The 25,709-nt window shown below is 40.1% G+C and overlaps 1 protein-coding gene across 1 annotated transcript in view; it reads right to left on the bottom strand.

Moving 5' to 3' along the window:
• Positions 1-25,709, bottom strand: part of LOC137651285 (retinoblastoma-binding protein 5 homolog) — a 202,150-nt gene that overhangs the window by 96,990 nt on the left and 79,451 nt on the right. Inside the window, exons 5-7 of the mRNA XM_068384554.1 lie at positions 24,606-24,784; positions 11,820-11,939; positions 6,648-6,801 (exon numbers count right to left, since the gene is read on the bottom strand). Of these exons, the coding sequence (XP_068240655.1) occupies positions 6,648-6,801; positions 11,820-11,939; positions 24,606-24,784 (453 nt within the window). The remainder of the gene's footprint in view (positions 1-6,647; positions 6,802-11,819; positions 11,940-24,605; positions 24,785-25,709) is intronic.

The raw sequence follows: 25,709 nt of genomic DNA, 5'->3' as shown, positions 1-25,709 counted from the left end.
AATCTTGAATGAATCGGACCGAAGGGCCGGGACCCCCAGATTCTGAGTCTAGCCAACAACTCAGGAGCGAGCCTGAATGTTGCCTTCCCCTCTTCCTTAGAAAGGGGGGAGTTGTAAGAGACCAAGAAGATTGCTTACACACTGGCCGTGGCCAGAGTGAGCAGGAGACCCAAGGCGGAATACAATCCGAGGCCTGTCGTAAAGGGTCTTGAGAAGATCTCTTAAAGGACTAAAAGTCCTAGCCATGCTCCAAGTTGGAGGTCTTCCTCCGACTAGGGCAGGGACGATCGCAGCTTCGCATGAGCGAGGATAGATCCAGCGGGCAGGAAAAGTTATTCCTTTAAGCCTGAAGGTCAGGGAAAGGCTGAGCGACAGGCTTCATTGCCGAGAGCGGAAAGGAGTTTCCTCCCGCCGAAAGGCGATAAGACCGTTATTGCTGGAGAAGAGGCCTCAAGGGAAGAGGTATATCTCCCACGGCACCAACCACCTTCGACTCTTCACTTTGCCTGGGAGACCCCTGTGGATGACAATCGCAGATGACGCGACCTCCGTACCGCGACTGTAGCGGGTTGTCTCTTCTTGAGGAGGAGGAATAGTGTCTCCAGGCATGAAGCCGAAGCGACGCCCCGGTTCGGGAGAGATGTCGCAGTGTGGTTGCTTGAGTAGTCTACGCCGTGGGAGAAGCTCTCCCGGGAGTTCCGTCAGGGGAAGCAGAGGGTCCAGAAACCGTTCTGCGTATAGTCCCAGTGGAGCTCTCCCATTGAAAGGTTGACAGACAACCTGGTCTTGTTGAGACCCATTGTCCACAGACAAAAAGGAGGGAAGACGCAGGCGTCAAAGTTGTCCCACCATCACCGGAATGCATCTTGCCAGAGTCTCCGGGTCTGAGACTGGGGGGAAGAATAGCGGAAGCTTGAGGTTCCAAGCTGTCGCGATCAGGTCCCCCAGACCAGTACTTGCTGGTTACCCAAGGTCAAAGACCCCCAGGTACACTCTCTCTACGAGGCTCTGCTCGGATAGTCTGAGAGAACATTCCTCTGCCTGGAATGAGAGAGCCGATGGTGGTATTGAGAGAATCTCAATCATCTCGGTATCTCTACTGCAAGATGTGAAGGTGTGAAAATGCATCCCCTGCTGGTTAGAATACGCTAGAATCATGGAGTCGACGCGCACGGGCGACTCGGCAGGAGCTGTGGAGGGGCCAGACTAAGGCCCCTAAGCCTGCCTGAATGATGGAGAGGTATCCTTCAGGTCTTGACCATAGGCCTGGACCGGAACATGTCCCCCCCCCCTTTCCTTTGACGAGTCCGAGAACCGCATCAAGAATGTGGGGAAAGGACGAGAATATCCACTACCATCAAGAGGCTCCATAGGTCAACATCCATTGCAGGTCTAATAGTTCCGCTGGTCCCATAGGGGCCAGGAAGTCCGGTTAAATATTGCCTGAAGCCACCGGAACTTGGATCGTCCCACATGGAACTTATCCTGAGGCGACCGTTCGGACTATAGACGGGTCAATGAGGAAAGGAAAACTAGGAAACGTTCCAAGGTAGGGCTGAAAGCTCTGCTTGACTGAGAACAGGTACTGCAACTCTCCTCAGTCTAGCCACAGTCAACCGAAAGGAAGGCTCGGAGGATGTGGTAACAGAATCTGGCGTCCCCAGGTGGACACCCATCCAAGTACCTACGTTGCTTAACCTCGCTGGACGGACGAGAAGCGGGGTTTCCAACGTGGTAAGGCCGTTGACTCAATATCATGGCCAGATACTCCAGATGTTGAGGCAAAGGAAGAGAAGGCTCCAAGCAAATTACCATGAGCCCACACTCATGGTAAGCATCCGGAAGCTTGTCCCGGCACTGAAGAAGGTCGAACCCGAGCCTACCGGAGTAGACCAGCCCTCCAAACAGCAGAGGAGGCGGAAGCCTGCACCTGAGCGGCCAAGAGGAAGGCAGGGAGAGTTCTCTGGGGAAACAAACCTGCTATACCACGGCGGGATAGCCACACTGCATTATAAGCAGGAATACTTGCAGTCTAGGCTGAATTCGACGAGCACCCTGGAAGATGGATGGAATGGAAACTGAAAGTACCGGTCCTTCCGATCCAGGGTTTAAGGAGTCCTGTCGCCTCGTTGCCAGTCTGATCGATTCTGCTGGTCTACGCTGGCCGAAGTTTGTTGGACAAACTTGATCAGGGCTGAGAGGTCAACTACGGACATCCCCTCTCAGATCCTTCCTTACAAGAAAGGATCGACTGAGGGGGCCGGGGGTGAAGCCGTAGATGATCCTAACGAAGACCCTCGCCTAAGGTATGGATCATTCTGCCCAACCGGGCAACTCTGCTGACGCTATGGCATAGAGGTTCAGAGACACTGAATTCGCTGACAGAGACGGCAGGCACGATATCCTTGGCTAATCACAGAGATTGTGCGGGAATGGGCATCGGGAAGCCGTCATTCGGATGAGTAACCTTAAGCATCCTCCCAGCGAAAAACCTGCAATCCTAGAGTTCTTGAACTCCCTTATAGGACTATGCCCCCCCGGGGGAGTCTCCCGTGCCATCTGTTCCTGACAGGAGGAAACTGCAATTGGACACCTTGTCCCAGTTGTCGTAGCCGATAACTTAGGCCGACGTGGTTGAAAGAAAAGGGCGCTGGAGCCCTGCAGAGTCTGGAAGAAAGCACCTTGGAGGAGTGAAACCGGAAGTCGATTTCCTCCGCACAGCAGCTGTCTAAGTCTCTGTCCTTGGGCACAAACAAACTCTTCTCAAGGATGGAAGGGTGTCTGAGGTCGTCGACCTCCACAGATGAGACACCCGAAGGAAGCCCTCAGTCAGCACGTCCAGATGGTACAACATCGAGCTTGTCCGAAAGTTAGATACTTAACGACGAAAGGCCAAGGTGCCTGAGCTCGAGAGGAGGAAAGTACCCCTGATCTTCCTGTAGCTTCTTTGAACCAAACCTCGGGCCGTAACCGAGGCGGGAAAGAACCTGGTAAGCTCCCAGAGGAAGGGGTAAGCAGTCACCCCTTGTCCGATGGAGAAATCCCGAACGGAAAGCCCCCCGCCAAAAATCCTTCCAGGGAATGATGGGGAAGGGCTAACCCAGGTTCAGGAAAGAGGAGTGTTGCTCAGATCTCCCTTGAGTTTCTCCTATTCTTGCAAGCGCCATGCTCTGCGTTTACGGGGTGAGGCCGTGTTCTGGAAATACACTCCAAAAGAACTCGCCAGGCTGGCCATGCTGCGAAAACCCCATTGGGAATCGTGGTTGCAATCGCCCTGGAGCTCGCGCGACGGTAATTCAAAGATTTTCGCGTGGGCGAACGTGGAAGCGCCCATGCGCGGTAACGCAAACGAAGGTGAGCGAAGGAGCGCAAAAGGAGGGCGAGCGTGGTATGAAGCGCGAGAGCTGGTGGTCGGCGAACAATAACCCATAGAAGAGCAATGGATACTGCAAGAAATAAGCCGACGTTTGTGCGAAGAAACACTGTAGGTTCGCGCGACGGAACACCATCCGTCCGCGCGATGGAAAAACCGTTGGTTCGCGCGTGGGCGAACATTGGAGAGCATGGGCGCGGACGCGCATGAGCGTAGACGTGCAGGCACGTGGGCGTGTGGGCGCGCAGGCGAATGGTCGCGCGGGCGCGCAGGCGAGCGGTCGTGAGGGTGGGCAGGTGGATGAGAGCGAGTCCGAGGCGGCGAACGCAAGCGTTAGCGCGATGGCGAGGAAACGCGCTACCGCGTGGGCGAGGAAGACCGCTGGCGATATGGATCAACAAGCGATCGGTGGTGAGCTGGTGAGCGCTGACGCGCAGGTTGGCGATGGCGCGTTGTGTTATGCCGACGCGATGGTCGAGCAGCATGCGCAGGTGAGCGATCGTGCGTTGGCGAGCAGTATGCGAAGGGGAGCGATCGCGAACAGAATGGGCAGGAGGGCGATCGCGCAATGTTGATCAGCATGCGCCGGGTCACGCAATGGTGATCAGTATGCGCAGGGTCGCGCGATGGTGATCAGCATGCCAGGGTCGCGCGATGGCGATCAGCATGCGCAGGTGGGCGGTCGCGCGATGGCGAGCAGCATCCGCAGTTGAGGGTCGCGCGATGGCGAACAACATCCATAGTTGAGGGTAGCGCGATGGTGATCAGCATGCGCAGGGTCACGCGATGGTGATCAGCCTCCGCAGGTGTGCGGTCGCGCGATGGCGATCAGCATCCGCAGTTGAGGGTCGCGCGATGGCGATCAGCATCCGCAGTTGAGGGTCGCGCGATGGCGATCAGCATCCGCAGTTGAGGGTCGCGCGATGGCGATCAGCATCCGCAGTTGAGGGTCGCGCGATGGCGATCAGCATCCGCAGTTGAGGGTCGCGCGATGGCGATCAGCATCCGCAGTTGAGGGTCGCGCGATGGCGATCAGCATCCGCAGTTTGAGGGTCGCGCGATGGCGATCAGCATGCGCAGGTGAGCTAGTAGCTGGCGAACCACGTTCCTTCAGAAGTGTTAGAGAACGTTGGCGTGCCGGCTGTAACACACGCGGGCGATCCGGAGATCGCCGAGAGACAGGTGATCGCTGGCGAGCTGATGATCGCTGACGAGCATAAGGCTATGCGTGGAAGCCTGCGCATAGAAGAAGAGTCCTTGACCCCGACCTGAACCGAAATTCTAGATCGCAAGGGCGAACGTGGGCGCACAGGGCGCGTAACAGGAACCAACAGGAACAGCAGGGATGATCATCTTGAAAGCGCTGACGAACAGGAGAGCGCTGATGAGCAGAAGAGCGCCAGTGTGCTAACACTGAGCAGGAGCAGGAGAGAACACAGCAGAAGGGCGCGCAGGGAAACCCTGACACGCAAGGGAAGAACCCCCGTGGGGGCAACCCTTTGCCCCGAAGGGATCGTTGTCCGCCGGGAGACTGATGTCCGTCGGAAGACCGCTGTCCGTCGGGAAGACCGTTGTCCGTCGGGGAGACTGTTGCCCGTCGGAAGACGAGATCAGACTGCTGTCCATCTGCACCAAGGCGGAAGATCGAGAAAGGAGTTGTAGGCTGCAAACGGAGATCCAAAAAGGCGCCTCAAGCACTCTTACAGGGCGAGGGAGGCCAACAGCAACAGCAACAGAAGAAACCTCCGAAGAGGAGTGAGTCTCTATGAGTGTATTCTCTCGCAAACGAAAGAGAAACACTTCGTAGAAGAGACTGGTCAATCAGTGACCTAAAAGGAGCAATCCTTCGAAGAGGAGCTCCTGCAGTTGCCCAGCCCCTTGAGCGAAACTGCAGGTGCGACCGCTCAGCACCAAGAGCATAGTCGCACGAAAAAAAGGCAAGAGAAGAACCCCCCAAAAGGGGAAAAACTCAAGCCTGGACAGGAAAAACTTCCCTCGGAAGGAAAGTTACCCGCCCAAGGAGGCAAGCCTCCTGAGAGTTCTAAAATGAACTGGAGAGCTGTCCGTCATCACGGGAGTACTTCCAGTAGAAGGAGACACGCCCCTGACGAAAATACAAGGGGGAAGGCAGCAAAAGCCGAATCCCCAGGACTCAACCAGACAGCTCACACCATTGCCATATTACAGAAACGAACTAGATCGGTAACTGTAAAAAAATAAAACAAATAATATTAGTACACATTCATTCCCCTGGGAAGGCTCCGAAGAGGAATCCCAAGGGAAAGGAAACAAGAATTACACAACAGGCACGTGCTCTCACAACCACTTACACTCACGGAAGGAGAGCTGTAACCAAAACAGAATTATAACAATTATAATTATGTAACTATGTAATTATGTAATTCAAAAATGAATGAACACTAAAGAAAGAACGAAAACCCCGAAAGGAATCGTTCTACAAGCTGAAAAACAACTACAATTAGATTCCTAACTAATTGAGAAAAACGTACGGCGAAGCAACCCCCCACACGGAAAGGAAGCTACAAGGGCGTAGTAACACGTAGTAAAAGGGTGAACGACCTCAAGAGAGAGAGAGAGAGAAAGACATAAGTCAAACTCGATCGCCACCCAAAAGATTACGCCGTGGAGGCCTAACTGCCGAGAACTCCACGTAGAAATCGTACACTACACACACAAATCTGAAAAGGAAACTTACTTATTTCTATACTCAAATATATATACAAACAAGAAAACATGTTTACATATATATTGAGTAAATGAAAAGTAAGCGATTAAGTAAAGACAAAACAAACAATGGCTGCCAAGAGAGGACCAAGACAGAGACGTCTGACACAGTCCAAGCCAAAAGTGAAAGTGAGCATTCACCTGTGTGTGAGGGGGAGGAGGGGTACCTAGCTACCACTCCCCTACCCCCCCCCCCCCGCTAACTAGCGCGGGGGTAATACACCCTCGTTAAATTCTAATGGCTCGCCATTTCAGCTGCGCTAAAAGGTAACCCTTTGTAAATAGCGTGGTTTGTATTTCGGTTACGGAACAAATATTTTTTAGACTATACTGCTCAACTTTTTTTCCTTAAAAAGTTATCCTACAAAGTCAATGGTCTTAATTTTCTTGAGAGCAGCTTAATGCCATACAAATACTGTACTTCAAGTTTCAGTACATAACTATTATATTTCAAATAAAGTTTCAATACATACCTATTGTATTTCAAGTTTAAATAGACACCTATTATATTTCAAGTTTTAATACATACCACAACATCTAGTAACATTTCTCCTTTAGTGCCATGAAGAATTTTAACGAGGTTACCAATACTGCGTTCCCATATATAGAGTGAATGTTGCCTTGCAGATCCAGCACATATATATTCACCATCTCCAGAAAAGCAACATTTTTTCCACATGGTTCTGTAATAGAAATTCAAAATAAGCCACTTGGTTTCTCAGGTATTCTATGATGAGGGGAATGATTTCTGTGTTAACATCACATAATAAATTACCAATCTACTACCTGTTACAAATAGGTTGAGACCTAATCTTTTCCCATATTTCATTATCTCAGTTCACCAATATCCATAGAAAAAGATGGTAACCTGGTAAACATGACAATTTTAGAAACAGTGGCACGAGAATACAATGTAGTAGGTTGGCCAGGGCACCAGCCGCCCGTTGAGATACTACCACTAGAGAGGTATTGGATCCTTTGACTGGCCAGACAGTAATGCATTGGATCCCTCTCTCTGGTCACGGCTTATTTTTTCTTTGCCTACACTTACATAGAATAGTTTGGCCTATTCTTTACATATTCTCGTCTTTCCTCATACATCTGACAACAATGAGATACTTAACACATCTTCACCCAAGGGGTTAATTACTGTACTGCAATTTGTTCAGTGTACTTTCCTCTTGGTAAGGGTAGAAGAGACTCTTTAGCTGTGGTAAGCAGCTCTTCTAGGAGAAGGACACTCCAAAATTAAACCACTGTTCTCTAGTCTTGGGTAGTGCCATAGCCTCTGTACCATGGTCTTCCACTGTCTTGGGTTGGAGCTCTCTTGCTTGAGGGTACACTCAGGCACACTATTCTATCTTATTTTTTTTTCTTCCTCTTGTTTTTTTTTAAATGGTGTGTTGGGCAGGCTTAATAGAAGGGCCATGGATGCCTGGTGGTTTATCAAGAGGTTGTCTTTTCCTTTTTCTGATTATTTTTCTTCTCAAAACCATCCTTACTGTCCTCCCTTCAGTTGAAGTGGCTATCCTGGAGGGTATTTAGCCTTGCATGGTGTATCGGCTCCTCCATGTTGACCAGTTTTTCCGACTTTTTACTATAGTCTATGGGTATCATCAATCACTTTGTTTATAATTCTGTACATATTGTTTTTGTTATAATTCTTGTTAATCTAGTTTTTAAGTATGCTGTCTCTTTTTTATTTCTATTAATTCTTATGCTGTCTGGAGACATTGAGCGAAATCCGGGACCAGTACGTCCTAGATTTCGTCAATGTCGTCTTCTGTATTGCAATATTCGTGGTCTTCATGCAAATATCCAAGACCTTACAGTTGCGTCCAGACAGTATGATATTCTTTTGTGCTCAGAAACTTTGGTTTCTAATATGAGGCACTCATCTGAGCTCCTTATAACTGGTTTTAAGAAGCCAATAATGTTGAAACGTGATGCCATCCCTAGGGCCAGGGGAATGGCGGTGTATATTAGGACCGAGTACCCTGCTTCTCATAAGTCCTGCTATCAATGTGGATGTCATGAGATTCAGGTAATAAAAGTTTGTGGCAGGCATAACAACTTTTATTTGTGTTCGATCTACCGGAATCCAGACATAGATGATTCTATCTTTGATTGTCTTCTTACCATTATGGCTAAGACACAAGAAGATGATAGAAAGGCTTCTTTTGTCTTTGTTGGTGATTTTAATGCTCAGCATAGGGAGTGGTTAAGTTCTATCTCTCCTACCGATCGCCATGGCTTAAGAGCTTTAGACTTTGCCTCTGAATCAGGCTGTGAGCAAATCATAAATGAAGCTACTCACAGGTCTGGTAATTGCTTGGACCTCGTATACACTGACTCCCCTGGCGTTATAACTAGTAAGGTTGGTTCTCCAGTCGGGACATCTGATCATGCCTTGATTTCATTATTAGTGAAGACTGAGCAGCCTGTCCCTGATATATCATATTCTTGTAAAATTTATATGAAATCCCAAGCAGACTGGAATGGGATTTTACATGATCTTTTGTGCTTGAATTGGTCACAATTATATAATAGTGTAGATCCTGTTGTCCCTTTGAATGAGAATCTAGTCAACATAATTGATAGGCGTATCCCTTCTCGTGTGCTAAGGTATCGAGTGAAGGACAAACCGTGGTTCAATGATGATTGTAGACGTGCTTATTTGGAGAAACAGGAGGCCTATCATCTTTGGAAGGGGAACAGATCAGATTTGACCTGGAACAACTATACTCAGCTTCGAGCTTTGGCTCAGAGAGTTTATGCCTCAACTGAAAAGGAGTACAATTTAACCATAAAAGAAACACTTTCTGGTACAACTCAGGAACATAAATGGTGGTCTACCCTTAAATCTGCACTCTTTGGTGTAGATGCAACAGTTCCTCCTTTACTTAAACCAGATAGCTCAGTCACTCACTGTCCAAAGGAAAAGGCAACCCTTTTGGCTGATGTTTTTGACAGTAAACAGAGTAATGAAAAACTTGAACTTCCTCATTCCTGTTTTCCTGAGGCTAAACTAACTAGTTTAGCTTTTCGATCTCGTGAGATTAAAGCTCTGTTGATGGACCTTGATGCTTATGGAGGTGTAGACCCAAATGGTATTTTTCCTTTGTTTTTTATAAAGACAGCAGATTTCTTAGCTCCAAAGTTATCTGTTATTTTGCGCAAGTTAGCAAGAAGAGGAGCTTTTAGCACTAGTTGGAGAATTGGTAATGTTACTCCTCTATGTAAATGTGTTTGTGGTAGCTCAAGTCCCACTGATTACCGCCCAATTTCCATAACTCCCATATTATCTAAAGTTTTTGAACGTCTTCTGGCAAAACGTCTTAATAGGTTTGCTGAAGGTAATCATCTACTCCCTAGTTTGCAATTTGGTTTTCGTAAAGGTCTCGGAGCATGTGATGCCCTTCTTACAATCTCCAATGCTGTACAGAAATCTCTTGATTGTGGTCGGGAAGTTCGTATGATTGGCCTTGATTTTAGTGCTGCCTTTGACCGTGTTAATCATGAGGCCCTTGTTTTCAAACTGAAACAGTTGGGAGTGGGTGGGTTGTTTCTTAGCATTATTATTGATTTTTTAAGTAATAGATCTCAAAGAGTTGTTGTTGATGGGCACCATAGTGATTATAGGAATGTGATATCCGGTGTTCCACAGGGTAGTGTTCTTGGCCCATTACTTTTCATACTATATACACATGACATGTGGTTTGGCCTAGAAAACAAGCTTGTTGCATATGCAGATGATGCTACTCTCTTTGCATCAATTCCATCCCCTGAATGTAGATCTAGGGTTGGTGAATCCCTTAATAGAGATTTAGCTAGAATTAGTGCATGGTGCAAATTATGGGGTATGAAGTTGAATCCTAACAAAACTCAAAGTATGATTGTAAGTAGGTCAAGGACGGTGGCTCCTCAACATCCGGATCTCAGTATTGATAATGTTTCTTTAAATATGTATGACTCTTTCAAAATTTTAGGTGTGATTCTCGACAGTAAATTTACTTTTGAGAAACATATAAGGTCTCTGTCTTCTTCAATTGCACAAAAAATAGGCTTATTGAGAAAGTCTTTCAAGATTTTCAGTGATCAATCTATTCTGAAGAAGTGTTTTAATTCTTTCATTCTACCTTGTTTTGAGTATTGTTCTCCTGTTTGGTCTTCAGCTGCTGATTCTCATCTTAATTTGTTGGACAGAAACTTACGGTCTATTAAATTTCTTATTCCTGATCTAGATATTAATCTCTGGCACCGTCGTTCAATTAGTTCATTATGCATGTTGCATAAGATTTTTCATAACTCTGACCATCCTTTACATTCAGATCTCCCTGGACAATTCTATCCTGTTCGTAATACTAGGCAGGCAGTTAATTCTAATAGCCAGGCCTTCTCCATCACGAGACTCAATACTACGCAGTACTCTAGAAGTTTTATTCCAGCTGTTACCAAGTTGTGGAATGATCTTCCTAATCGGGTGGTTGAATCAGTAGAACTTCAAAAGTTCAAAGTTGGAGCAAATGCTTTTTTGTTGACCAGGCGGACATGAGTCTTTTTATAGTTTATTTATGACATATTTGTTTTTGATGCTGTTAATAGTTTATATATGACATGTCTGTTTTGACGTTGTTACTGTTTTTAGAATGATTTATTGTTAATTTGTTCTCTTCATTTATTTATTTCCTTATTTCCTTTCCTCACTGGGCTATTTTTCCCTGTTGGAGCCCCTGGGCTTATAGCATCTTGCTTTTCCAACTAGGGTTGTAGCTTGGATAGTAATAATAATAATAATAATAATCAGTCTAAAATTACTTTTCGTCTTATATATCAAGCAACTTTGGAATACATATTGAGTGGCAAAATTGTAGACATTCCACCACAGCTAATCAAAGGCAAGTCTGAAAATTCTTTGAGAAATAACTCGATGCAAAAACTACCATAACAGCAACTGCTGTCAAAACAAATGGGCTTAATGTTGTTTAACATAATTACATTCATGGCATAGAAAAGTTGAGATTTTTCTTTTATATCACCCAAACTTTATCTCTATACCCTGGCAAAGATAATGCTCACCCAAATATAGAGGAAATATATGAGGAACAATAGCTTATCATTATATAAAAAAAGAAAAGATATATCTACAGTATATATTATTCAAAGTGAAAAAAAAATACGGCAACAAAGTTGACGAAAATTTCTTGACCTCTTCAGCCAATGTCTTATTATACCAAAATCTTCCCTTATGATTATTCCCTCCATTTAGCTGCTTTTCACATTACAGGTTCCAGCTAAGCTCTTCTTAACTTTTATAAGCTTTGCTCCTTTATATCTTTTCTGAGACATTTTCAAATCCTGAATGTTTCTTTTCCTTTGCTGTGTTGGGAGTCTGATTCTAGTCACCCCAAAAATTTCTTTTTTGCCCTTGCCAAAAAGATAAGAGAATGCAGAAAATATGACAGACTACTTCCATGTAAGTATGTTGCACCTATTGCTGGCGTTCTCTTACCAATATATAAACAGCAAATGGGAATACAGTACTGTAGGTACAAATTTATTCAAATAATCCTCAATTTTCAGGAGAGAGAGAGAGAGAGAGAGAGAGAGAGAGAGAGAGAGAGAGAGAGAGAGAGAGAGAGAGAACTTTCTTTTGAACTAGTATAAAAAATTACAGTATATATAAACATTAATATCTTACTTGTTCACAAGATCCTGAAGTTTCTGAGTAGGTTCTGGATCATCATCTTTGCCACATTTTAGAACTTTACGTGCATCATAAACTCGTATGACGCGATCAGCTGAATTCACTAGAAAGTATCTGCAATGGAAACACCAAATGGTACTAAATAAAATAAAAGTTCTTGAATAAAAGGTTATTACCTTACTAATAATTTAATGCACCATGTTTTGGATAGAGAACTCTGTCCTCTTTATATCTTTTTTTATTCATTTACTTTTTATATCACTTATCATTATACAGTAGTGTACATGGAAATATAGCATGCTGAACCTCATCCACTGGAAAAATAAAGTTCATAATTTGTGTTATAACGTGTCTATTTTGAATGCTTAATGCAGACAAGCATATAGAAATGATCCTAAATCTAAAATAAAAAAGGCTGATCTTAAATATTAAAGTAACGATGGGCTCAAAACAGGAAATGAGGTTATACTAATACAGTTTGTATTGAAAATTTTTAGTTAAAATATCCCAAATAAATTGTTTCATTTCAGGTCACAAAATACCCTACTCCCAGTAGGGCCCATAGGTTCTGAGATCCCTAGAACTTTAACTTTGGATGTACTGTATAGAACACGTATCTACAGATGTGACGGGTACGGTGTTAAAGGTACGGAACATAAATACGAACTGTTAGTGATTACTGTAACATGCCCAATGTGATTGTAGCCACACACATTATAAAAGGAGATAAAAAATCCAAGGAGTACACCTATATGTATCTAGACAGTCACTGCTACAAAAGTGACAATTGACAAAGGAAAAGTGAATATGTGAAGGGGCAAGTTTTTGTTCAAGTAACAGTCTGACCTGCTTGGGGCATTCTGCAGCCACAGACCTATTCCTTTCCTGCCCAAGATTTTCCAGTGGGGTTGGAATAGAGGTTTACATTCCTGCAGTCTGCGATGCAAAGTGTTTTGCCTTTGTCCTTCAATTTTACTCTCTGAAGATTTCCTGCATATTTAGTAAGAAGAGGAATTTATGTAGTTCTTCATTAATTATAACTGTCTCCATACCAAGTTTACATAAGTTCGAACTTGTGGTATTTTTATGCCTTTGTATTAAATATTAATTTTTTTGCATGGCATTAATTTTGTTAATCAAGCATTCCTGTTCAATTATTATTCCAAATTATTGGACATAATTTTTTCTAATTATCTTTTCATCATTCTGAAATAAATAACCTTTTTTATTTGCATAGCGTGTGTTTCCTTTCATAAGATTTCGTGTCTTAGCCATTTTCTTTTATATGTTATAAATTCCTTTTTATAATCTTACCTGATATTTGAGCTATTTAGTATCTTTATTATTCTTCCCCTAAATCAAATCATTAAAGTCTAGCTACATTTCTATTCAGCATACAGTAATAGGGAAGTTATAAGATTCTCACTAGGTCCCCTTGCCCAGAATAAAATCAAAGGGTGGTGCCCAGTGCCCTTTTTTTTTTTTTTCTTTTGCCTAGATCTCTGTGGCATTCCACCGTATTTTTGTGTAGTGCGAAGTTAAAGTGTGGTCGGCATTTTGACACTAGGTAGTCTGCGTGCTACGTCTGGCCGCAGTTAGCGAAACCACTACAAGGTAAATGCTTAAACTTCTACAATTCAAAACTTCTTTGAGGTATAAAAGACTTAAAGACTAAACAAGACTAAAATAACCTGCCTTTCTTTGTAATTGAGATAAAGAATTAATGACTCTTCACAACAGAATGGGGGAATTGAAAGGTATGCACAGTTCTGAAAGCAGCTGCCTCTGAATAAATGAGAAAAAAACAGCATCAGAACTTAATTTAAACTCCTTATTATTGGAATATACAGTAGTTCAGAGACTAGTTCATCCTCATCTTTCTGTAAAGAAGAATAATCCAAAACAACACATTTATCCTGTTTTTTTATAACTGGTACATGAGCTGCTGCACCATCTACTCAGGTTCAGGTAAAGCTCTTGCAACTGCGCCTCTAGTGTACATGTAATGTACTTTAATTCATGTACAGTATTTCTTTCTTTTATATTACAGTCTTGTCTTTTTCTCTACACCTGGTATAAAGTCTTTTTCTTTTTTATATTTCTTTCACTGAATAGAAAAAATCTTACCATTTTCTTTAATTCTTCTTAGTAAGATTCAATTCAGTTATAAAAGTTAAGTGTTTGGATTTACACAGCTAATGTTAACCGGTGACAAGGTAGCGGTCGAGCTTGAAAGCAAACGAAGCAAACTGTCATCCTAAAAATTATACAACTGATAGGCTTTTGCCAAAACATCATGCAAAAGACAACTGATCTGTATGTTCATCATCAACTTTTCTTGCTTTTTTGTTCAATCATTCTGTTTATAATGTTGTACACCCAACAACAGTATTTAACATGTGGCTTTTTCCTTGTGCAAAAACTAACAAATTAGTAGAAAATCTAACTTGAAAAGCAATAAATCCCTATCACTGTCTGAACAGAGGATATGTCTCTATTTATCTAAAACAGTTTTCCTTATGCAAGAATGCTAATAAATCTAGCAGGAAAGTTAATTAAAACTCAATAAACACATCTAAAACTGCTCAGTAATGTGATTCAAGAATGCTTCCTCATGAATATTCACAAAAAGTGCCTCTTTAGTCGACCAATTCGTAAAATATTAAAATAATTTTGTTTATCAGGTACAGTACAATGATGGGGGTTATAGAAGTTATAGTAGACCTAAGGCTTAAAAAAGGCTCAGAATTGCTAGCCTTTTCTAAATTTGAGACATAAACATTGATTCTATCCCTTGGAAGAGGCTATTTCTGCAGATTAGGAAGAATAAGATGCTTCTAAACTTACGTTATTCAACTTATTAGGGTATTTCTCACCAACAAGGTTACATAATGTTTGAAAAGGATATAATAACTCACTATCAAGGTAACCTCCATCTTCCTATATCATGTGATGAACTGAGGGGAAAATCAGCTGATTTCTCCATTTGACTACAACTGAAGTCAATGGGGGGGGGATGCTGCACATACATGCGGATGACTTGGTTGTTAGTATAAAAATTGAGATATTTTCAATATGAATATACTGTATACAATAGATACATATGAAATACATAACATATTAAATGTATTAACCCTGGATAGGTACGCTCCTCGGACACCCCTTTAAGGGTATACTCGGACGCGAACGACCCCGACGCCAAAAAAAATTCTTGAAAAATCAGTTTTTGCAGTAACCTCCTTTTTTCTTTTGCCAAAAAAAACTTCAATGAATGCTTAAAACAACTGTAAAGATAAATACTACTCATCTGCAGAAAAACTATTTATTATAAATATTTTAAAAAATTAAGTAGAAAAAAAAAAAGACCTGACATAAAAATTCATAAAAAAAAAGTTTATACATATATACACAAATCCTTTTAGGAATTGATTCTTGAATGTTTAGGACACATCTTGATGTATTTTGGATGAAGTCAGACCCATGGAGGTGAAGATCTGAAATGAGAAAAAAAGGGTAACTTTTTTTGGCCAAAAAAATTTGTCCAAATTTCATGAATTTTTTTGGGTACCCAAATGAAATAGGAAGTGGCTAATTTTTTTAGGGAATAAACATATGTTATCCTAAAATAGAAATATGTAAAAAAATCTTCATTATTTTGTAAATTACATTTATATCAGGGGCCATATCTAAAGGTAATTTTTTGAGTACTTAGAAATTTCGTAAAAAAATACATATATTTAATATATAATATGATATTTATGCAGGTAAAAATACACCAAAATATCACAAATTCTATAGGGAACAAGAATATATATAGATAGGGCAGCTTACGCTTCGGATATGTCCACAAAATGGCCGCCAACCACACTGACTCAGACTCCCTAATCTGCCACTTGAAATGTAGGAAGGGTATGTCAATTTCAAGGTGTTATTTACTAATCTAATTATTATTGGATAGGCATAAAAATTGTATGGTGGGTTGCTGGATAATTGTCGATTATTTTACGACTATAAAATTAAAATTCTGACCCAAAAAAAATTTTTTGAAGGGAAATAAAATCGAAAAAAAAAAATGTAAAACAATATAATATTTTAGCTAAAAAAATTTGATGATATTCAATCAAAAAAAAAGTAAACAAAATTTTCCGACAAATAAACATCTAGAGGAATCATTACTCTGTGATAGTTCCTTAGTACGTAGTAATTTTGAAAGAATTGGGAAAAAACGAAAAAATGGCAATCACCGGAAAATCGAACACATACCTATATATACGCCATATCTGGCTAAAAAAAAGATAGGCATGGGTAGCCAGATCATCTAGAAACACTTTCCAACACTATAAAAATATAAGTTTTGCGACACTACTTGCCAATTCCTTACGGTAACATGACTAAGCAAAAAAATGCAAAACAAATAAAAAGGGGCACTCGCGGAAAAATGGCTAACATTCTAATATACGGCATTTCAGAAAAAAAAAATTCAGCCACGTGCTAGGCAAACCATCAAGGCACATTTTCCGACAAATAAACATCTAAATGAATAATTACTCTGTGATAGTTCCTTAGTACGTAGTAATTTTGAAAGAAATGGGAAAAAACGAAAAAATGGCAATCACAGGAAAATCGAACACATACCTATATATACGCCATATCTGGCTAAAAAAAGAAGATAGGCATGGGTAGCCAGATCATCTAGAAACACTTTCCAACACTATAAAATTATAAGTTTTGCGACACTACTTGCCAATTCCTTACGGTAACATGACTAAGCAAAAAAATGCAAAACAAATAAAAAGGAAAAATGGCCATTCTAATATACGGCATTTCAGAAAAAAAAAATTTCAGCCACGTGCTAGGCAAACCATCAAGGCACATTTTCCGACAAATAAACATATAAATGAAATATTACTCTGTGATAGTTCCTTAGTACGTAGTAATTTTGAAAGAAATGGGAAAAAACGAAAAAATGGCAATCACAGGAAAATCGAACACATACTTATATATACGCCATATCTGGCTAAAAAAAAAATAGGCATGGGTAGCCAGATCATCTAGAAACACTTACCAACACTATAAAAATATAAGTTTTGCGACACTACTTGCCAATTCCTTACGGTAACATGACTAAGCAAAAAAATGCAAAACAAATAAAAAGGGGCACTCGCGGAAAAATGCCCAACATTCTAATATACGGCATCTCAGATAAAAAAAAAAGACATGCACGTGTTAGCCCAACCATCAAGGCACACTTTCTAACACATAAACATGAAAAAAAAATCAATAATATACGGCAATTCCTTACTACGTAGTAAATTTTTACAAATATTGAAAAAAAACAGAAATTGGCAACCGCAGTTAAATACCCAATATACCAATAACTACGTCGTATCTGACAAAAACAAAATCACGCATGGGTAGCCAGATCATCTAGACACACTTTCCAACACTAAAAAAGCAAAAGTTTTACGACACTATTTCGCAATATCTTAGGAAAAATGAGTTGGCAAAAAAATGAAAAAAAATGAAAAAGGGACACTCGCGGTAAAATGCCCGACATTCTAATATACGGCATCTCAGATAAAAAAAAAAGACATGCACGTGTTAGCCCAACCATCAAGGCACACTTTCTAACACATAAACATGAAAAAAAAATGAATAATATACGGCAATTCCTTACTACGTAGTAATTTTTACAAATATTGAAAAAAAACAGAAATTGGTAACCGCAGTTAAATACCCAATATACCAATAACTACGTCGTATCTGACAAAAACAAAGTCATGCATGGGTAGCCAGATCATCTAGACACACTTTCCAACACTAAACAAGCAAAAGTTTTACAACCCTATTTGGCAATATCTTACGGAAAAATGACTTGGCAAAAAAATGAAAAAAAATGAAAAAGGGGCACTCGCGGTAAAATGGTCCTCGTGGTGATGAACGACATTTTAACTAAAAAAAAAATCATGCACATGGTAGCCAAACAATCCACCAAGACTTTCCACAACTGATAACCTATACAAGTTGCACCATTCTACGACAATTTCATAATACGTAATAACTTTGATAATTATGCAAACTACCTTAGAAGGGTAAACTCGGTCGCGCTCGACCCCGACGCGTCTCAGAAATCGGGGAAGGAGTACAGCTACAGCAATGCACATCTGGACACTACTAGAGCGTGTAGGGGAGACACCTCCTGCAGGTCGATCACCCACAAATTCAGTCACGGGGGTGAGTCATGTGAGAAAAACCTGTTTTTTTTTGACGCTCGGGGTCGCAAACGACCCATCGTACCTATCCAGGGTTAATCATTATCATTATTATTATTACTCTAAGCTACAATTCTAGTTGGAAAAGCAAGATGCTATAAGCCCAAAGGCTGAAATGACTTGTGATAAGTTAGTGGAATATATTACCCTACGAAACCCGATGCAAATGACCGAGTTTAGTTCAGACTTTGTGCACCCCAACAAGGTTTATGGGAATCATACTATACCCAACATCATCTACCTATGTAATTTGATATACAGTAGTTTAAGAGCATTTCCTTCAGAGAATGAGGGGATATAATGATTGATCCAGACTACCCACTTGGTCTATTGCCTCGCAATCTAGTTGTCTTATAGAGTGACTAGGATTATGGCTAGCAATTGTTTAGCAGCAGAAGGGTCTAAAGTAATTAAGGAATTTGCAGTTCTGTGAGAAGATTCGTATCTGTAATGAGTAGAGAACTTTGAGAACCCTTACTGAAAGAAACACATTAAAAAATCAACTCACCCACAAGAATTTGCAGTTCTGTAAGAGGATTCGTACTTGTAATGCATAGTGAACTTTCAAAACCCTTACTGAAAGGAACAATTTATAAACTAAACTCAACTAGGAGAGTAGAGGCTTGCCATTATCCCAGTTACAATCAACTAGTCCACTCTCCCCTAGCTTTACATTGTTAATTTGGTTGGCAGCTATTACAACATATTATCACATGAGAAATACAGTGAGGGAAACGTCTTTTCACAACATAACTTAAATCATAGTACTGCCACTGTGATACGAGGGAATTATTATTATTGTTATTACTTCCTAAGCTACAACCCTAGTTGGAAAAGCAGGATACTATAAGCCCAGGGGCTCCAACAGGGAAAATAGCCCAGTGAGGAAAGGAAAAAAGGAAAATAAAATATCTTCAGAAGAATAAAAACATTAAAATAAATATCTTCTACATAAACTATAAAAACTTTAACAAAACAGGAGGAAGAGAAATAAGATGGAATAGCGTGCTCGAGTGTACCCTCAAGCAAGAGAACTCTAACCCAAAACAGTGGAAGACCATGGTACAACTGCTTAGAAAACCAGAGGAAGACATCTTAATGCACAGTAATAAGCAAACAAGCTGTAGTAGTCTACAACTGGAGAGACAACGAGAATAGTGCGGCTTTTACAAATTACCTCTAAAATGCTCATTCCTTTACTAAGTGCATATGTTTATTCAAGAGAAGAAAATGAGAAAATTTTTATATCTTATGGGTAAAGGTCGATTAAACTGAGCTTCTGGAGAAGCAATGTGAACATCAGCGGAGGTTCACAGAAACAATTAACCCCATCACTCCATTGATTTCAATATACTTATAACACGCCTGATAATACACACGGTGACGTCAGGATAACATCTTCGTTACCATTATCCTTATAATTATTATTATCATTATTATAATTTTTATAAGCAACAAAAGAGTATAGCACCTGGCTGTATGTCACACGAGTTCACAATCACGGAGATTTCACTAAAGAATCTTCTCTCCCTAATATTAGCCCATCCCCCTCCTGTCTTCAGCCAACCAACAAAGTTTTGAGGATTCTAGCCTTTATTTCTGAATATGTAAGAGCTATTTTAGTCTTTTTATGTTACCATGAAATAATCACACCACTCTCTCTAGCCAATAGCACATTCCCTACCTTACGTATTACTCAAACCCCCCTTGACACCCACAACTGGGAGGCTGTCATCCTACCACCAAACACAATACTTGTGATTCTAGTCCTTATTCATGATTATATAAGGTCTATTTCAGTGTATTCACATCTAACCTCATCACCTACCCAAAAATACTTGAGATTCTAGTCCTTATTCATGATACTGTAGGGTCTATTTTATTGTTTTCTATGTTGCCACATTGTTCATAATCACAGGGAAGGTATCCCTGCCTTCGACTCTAAGTCCCAACTCCGAGACAAAAACTTACTATTACCAGTAAAGGAAATAGTTAACAGAAGACGAGATTTATCTTTTTTTCTTATTTCATTCATTGTTTTCAACTATTATCTCTACAATACATCATCATCTTCATGTTTTATATATTTCATATTAGTACTGTTCATTGTTTTCATGAGTAAAAGTTAAGCCTATTGTGATTATTTCCATTTATTGCCATTCTATCGTTTCTACACAGTATTTGTCATGTTCTTACAGGCCCATATACAGAATTTCCAAGCTTGTGAAATACCCAAAACCAGAATGATCCAGTTCATAGTCACAGTCACACGCAAGGTGGAATCACAAACGAACGAACGAACCTTGTCAAATGAACTAAATCTATATTTCTCTCTCTCTCTCTCTCATACATATCTTTTGTCGACAGTTTTTTGTTGATTCGTATTTGTTTATCATATTTATACCTTATAAATTATACATTACAGAATACTTTTTGTATCAAAGAAACAAACAGATATTTTCATTATATTTCTGTATAACGTAAATTCCATTATTATTGTAGAGTAGTTTTATATCTTTTGACGGCATTTATCATAGAATTATTATGGAATGACATAGTCACTTCAATATATATATATATAACATTTTTTTATACAAATGGCAGTGCTTTACCGTACTTTATAATTACAAATTATAGAATACTTCTTGTGTCAAAGGAAATAAAAGGGATTTTAATGAAGGAAAAATCTATTTCTGGGTGAGGAACCTGTGTCGCCCAGTGAAATGCTCCTCTAGCACCATTTCTAAGGCATAATTACTGCTGAATATACCAGAGAAAAAGAGATGCATGGAATGCCAGGAATAAACCTAGCTCGTTCACTCTTAGTGTCGGTATAGATAACTGGGGCGTGATAGAACCATGACCATAGGTCCCTCTCCAATTAGACCTCTCCTTCATCATCAAAAACAAGGCTGCTTAAGAGTGCTCACTTTAGTGAGCAGAGATATATTAGGATCCATCCTATCAATTTAGTCTTCTGCTTCACAGTCTAGTTGTCTAAATTAGGGACTAGGAATACAAAAGTGCACAAGTTTGGCAGCAGAAAGATTTAAAGTAATTCAAGAATTCAAGGTTCTGCGAGAGGATCTTAACTCTGTACGGCCCAGAGAATATTCAAAACTTTTACTGAATGGAACACTATTACCAATACACATAACTTGGGATGTCAAATTAAGTTAGCAATTGGGCACTTAAGATTAGAAGTACATAGAAGTGAAGACTGGCTAGCCTTCTGAGATTTAAAAAAAGTAAGCCAAAACTGGACGACAGCATTTCAGCATAAAATAAATTTCTTTATAAAGTATAGTAATAGCTACTGGTGCTGTATTAGAGTTAGCTAATTTGTTTTGTTCAATTAGGGTACCTAATTGCCTTTTGAAAATGCAATGTCATTCCTAGTTAAAAATTTGGTCACAGAAGCTAAGAAGTAATTAAATCCAAAAAAAATCAATAGCTTAAAAGTTAAGGTACTAAACATGACATTAGGAGTGCAGGTACTTCCTTTAACTTTTGCTGAAATATTTCTTTGAAAAGAGTTTTACAGGAGTTCAAGGGTGCACCAAGATGGTTTTCGCCTGGTTTGCTTATGGAGACCAGTGGGATCTAGGCACCAGGGGATGTGATCTTAGTTTGTTAATTTATTACTCTCTTATAGAAGAATATATAGGGTTGTACAGTATTTAATATTCAATTTAGAGTCAGTCAAGTACCGTTTAATTAAAAAGTATTATTTAGCGACAACAGTCTGGGTATTATATATATCTTTAAGTAACAATGTGAGTCACATATTCCAAACTGTATTGCAAGATGTCTTGTTGGAAGTAATCGAGACCAGGTTAGTAAATCTTAACCTTGGTACATTACTTATACTCAAAATTATCGTATCTCTCTTCTTCCGCTGTGTCCCATCTCCAACATTGTATGGGAGCCAGCAATAGGAAAATCAGGGGAGGGAGATAGAAATGAACAGATTTTTAAGAATAAAATTTTTTATTTCTATACTGTAATCATCTCACATTCATATACATGCCAACCTTCCCCACTGTCCCACAGTACAGTAATACCTCTAGATACGAAATTAATTTGTTCCGGAATGGCTTTCATATCATGATTTTTTTCTTATGAGAGCAGTTTTACATGTAAATTATCTAATTCATTCCAAGACCTACAAAAACACCACATTAAATTTTATAATAAAGATATATTGTACGAACCCCAATGAAATACAACCAAATACTGTACATGTGAATCATTCATTATCTAACCTAACCGTTAACACATGTAAATGAAGTAAGGTAGCTATTAGAACATAATGCAATAATAAATGCAAAACAACAAAAATGTGAGACAATGAGGACAATCGGCAGAAATCATTAACAAGTGGCAGAAAACATGTACACTTAACTTTATGAAACACATTAACAAATGGCAGAAAACCTTAACATTTAACAAAAAACTTAAGATCAAATTTTTTTTGCCTTTTTTAATTTTTCATTTTTAGTTTACATCAAGTTTAGTACTTTCTAAATTTCATCAATTCACCTTTTTGGTTTTTTCGGATCACTTTGAGCTTCCTATTGGCCTCTTTAAAAGATAACGATCCAAGGAGGCTCGTTTCTGCCTGCTTCTTAAAATGTTATTGAAATGAGTTAGGCAAACATCATTACACTGAGCAAGAATACAAACTGTGTAAACCTTTTCAGGGGATTTCTTTTCCACGAAATCTGCCATTTTATGATAACAAGATAGTCTCTCCTTAATTTCTGCCGTTGTTGTAGTTGTAGCTGTCCTCCTCCTCGTCACCACAAGAGAACTGTTCCTTAACGACCTTCACTGCATGGCCTCCAACTCCTTAAGGTCATCTGTCATAAACTCCTCTTGGTAATCCTCAAGCAGCTCATTAATATTGTCCTCATAGACGACCATCCCCATGGACCACACGAGTGCAGCGATTTCCTCAACCTCACATTGCAGAACAGGTTTAGGATCGTCGGCAGTTTTGGCTTCGGCATCAACTAGGCTTACGTCGAATCCCTCCAAGTCTTGTGTGGAGACGGCACCAGGGCACAGCTTCTTCCACAAAGAGTTCGGCCTTGAAACCTCCTGCGCCTGTGTCTGTAACCTAACTATCGCGAATAACGAGGCTTGACTGTATAGTTACCCTTAATCGTTTCAGGAGTTGGTGTCAAGTCCAGGCAGAACCGGTCACCTGAGCCAGTCACACTGATCTCACCTTCTACTGACCGACCCTGAAGGTACCGATCGTTGAGAAAAACCTCTTAAGCGATCAATAGCCACCTGAGCACAACTTGCCTCAAAGAGGAACATGACGGATACCTTTATACCAACCAACTGTTAGGCTCAAACATTAAGACCTGAAGGTGCCAGCCGGCAGTGAGCTCTGAACAGAAACACGTTGAAGGCAAGGAAAAATCTTCCTTAGTCACAACAGAATATGGGAGAAGTTACCACAACACACAATCTTCCCCTGGCTTCTGTACTCAGATGAGCTTTAATAACCCCTATAGGTACTTGTTAGTGGAAGAGTACCATCACTCCTTCCAAAAGGAGAAGAAGGACTGCTAATTCCAAAGGAGTAAAGTGAAAGGCTTTCCTAGGTGCCCATTCCCTTTGTCAACAACTTCTCCAAGCGAAGTGCCCAACAAAGAGATATGGTAGGGAAAACCCTGGCATTTCACAAGGTTCACACTCAGGGGTATGTCAGGCGTCCCCGGTCGCAATGAGAAATTTCCTCCTGAAGAAAGAAAATCCCAAGTGAACCAAGTAACACTCAAAGAGAAATACTGTACATTATCTCTCTGATAGGCAACATGCTCTCTTCAGCAGCACATTCTCTTCAATAGGGAAACTGTTATACAGCCCCAGCATTTAGGAGGGGAACAGTATACAGTTCCACCCTTCAAAAGGTAAACATTCCAAAAGACAAAGGATTTTTATGTTAAAGGGAACAAATTTCATTTCACCACATGCTTACCTTCTATGCGCTTCCACTATTAAACAAAAGTGCTCACAAAATTCAAAATAAAACACATTTAGTACAAGCAATGAAAGAAAAGATCTAACAGTCAGATCAGCAATAAATATGCCCATACTCTGTGGCAAGATATTAGTGACGTGAAACACTCGGGCAGCTTGGTGATTCCCACCATCTACCTTGTTAAAGATTCAATGGCTGTTCAAGCTCGCGATGAACACATACTGTACTCATATTTAAAGGATGACAGTTTGCATTTGTGTGGGAACAAGTAAGAATTCTTTGTATACACATCATAATGAACACTACTGTATACAATTCATAAAATAGATTACTTATTTGTATCCACATCATAATGAACACTACTGTATACAATTCATAAAATAGATTACTTATTTGTATCCACAACAGTTAATACAATGTTTATAATTGCACAAATTGTCTGCATCTACAAAATTGAATATATATTTATACAACTAATTACATGCAAGAGAACCATCATGTTGTACTTACTCTGTTCGTCTGGCAAATTCTATGCTCTTAACAGCTGCAGCGCTTGTGGTGGCTTGGCCTATTCGAAAAGATGCTTTCACTTTCAGTCCCGGGCAAGATAGAATTAATAGTTTCCCTTTACTGTTGCCAGTGAAAATGTGGTCTCCACGGCGATCAAAAGAAGCTACAATATTTACATCCTGAGAGATAAAAATAGAAACACTGCCAATGACTATACAATTCAAGTAACACAAACATTTTAGTAATCAAATAATGAGGTAATAATTGGTTTCATTACAGATTATTACTAGCAAACGATATTTCTGGCAACTCAACAATACTATACAGTATAGTAATGGCAAGGTATGTAGCTTTTAATCTCCCCATTATATTGCTTATTTTACTGTCGTGTACATTACAAAAAGAAAATATCGTACTTAAAATTACTGTGGCATTTAGTAGATGCACTTTTTATGTGTCCATACTTATCGGCATTGTTTCATAGCACATAAATCGGTTTGGATTTGTTCAATAGAGACCTTACATGCTAATTTGTGGGGTTGCCAGATACCTCTATAGATTGTTATGATTTGTAGCCTAGTTCATAAAGCAAACAAATCAACACAGCAGGGTCATCAATATTATCTTCAACAAAAATCTTTAAAATTATAGTACTATACTGTGGTATCACTTATTATAAAAACAACAATATCCATAAAAAATTAAGTGCTCCTTCTGAAAGACAAAAATACACAGGCAAAAACAAGTCTCTTCTTCCTATTCTGTAGTGTAAAAACAAAAGCCTGTAATTGAAAATATGAATATAAAAATAGACCACAAAGGGAAAAGGTGAAACAGTTCTTATTGATCAACCTTAGTATAATCCTCATGATAGCTGAAATATTACTCACATCTTTTTATACTGTATATGCATGAAAATATTACTTTCTGTAAGTTTACTATACAGTATCTTAAATTATGAAAATCTTTATTTCAGGCACGGCCTTGTGGAAATATTGGAGACTTGGAATATTTGAGACAAGATTTCGCGCCTCGCTCATGGCAGGATGGCTTTAATTGGTGACCCAAACTATCCATTCCGTAAGCTAAAGATGATGGCATTAC

This window comes from Palaemon carinicauda, chromosome 12, assembly GCF_036898095.1.
Source record: "Palaemon carinicauda isolate YSFRI2023 chromosome 12, ASM3689809v2, whole genome shotgun sequence".
Classification (NCBI taxonomy): domain Eukaryota; kingdom Metazoa; phylum Arthropoda; class Malacostraca; order Decapoda; family Palaemonidae; genus Palaemon; species Palaemon carinicauda.
Note: the sequence above shows the minus strand (reverse complement) of the source record. Positions and strands in the feature narration are given on the sequence as shown.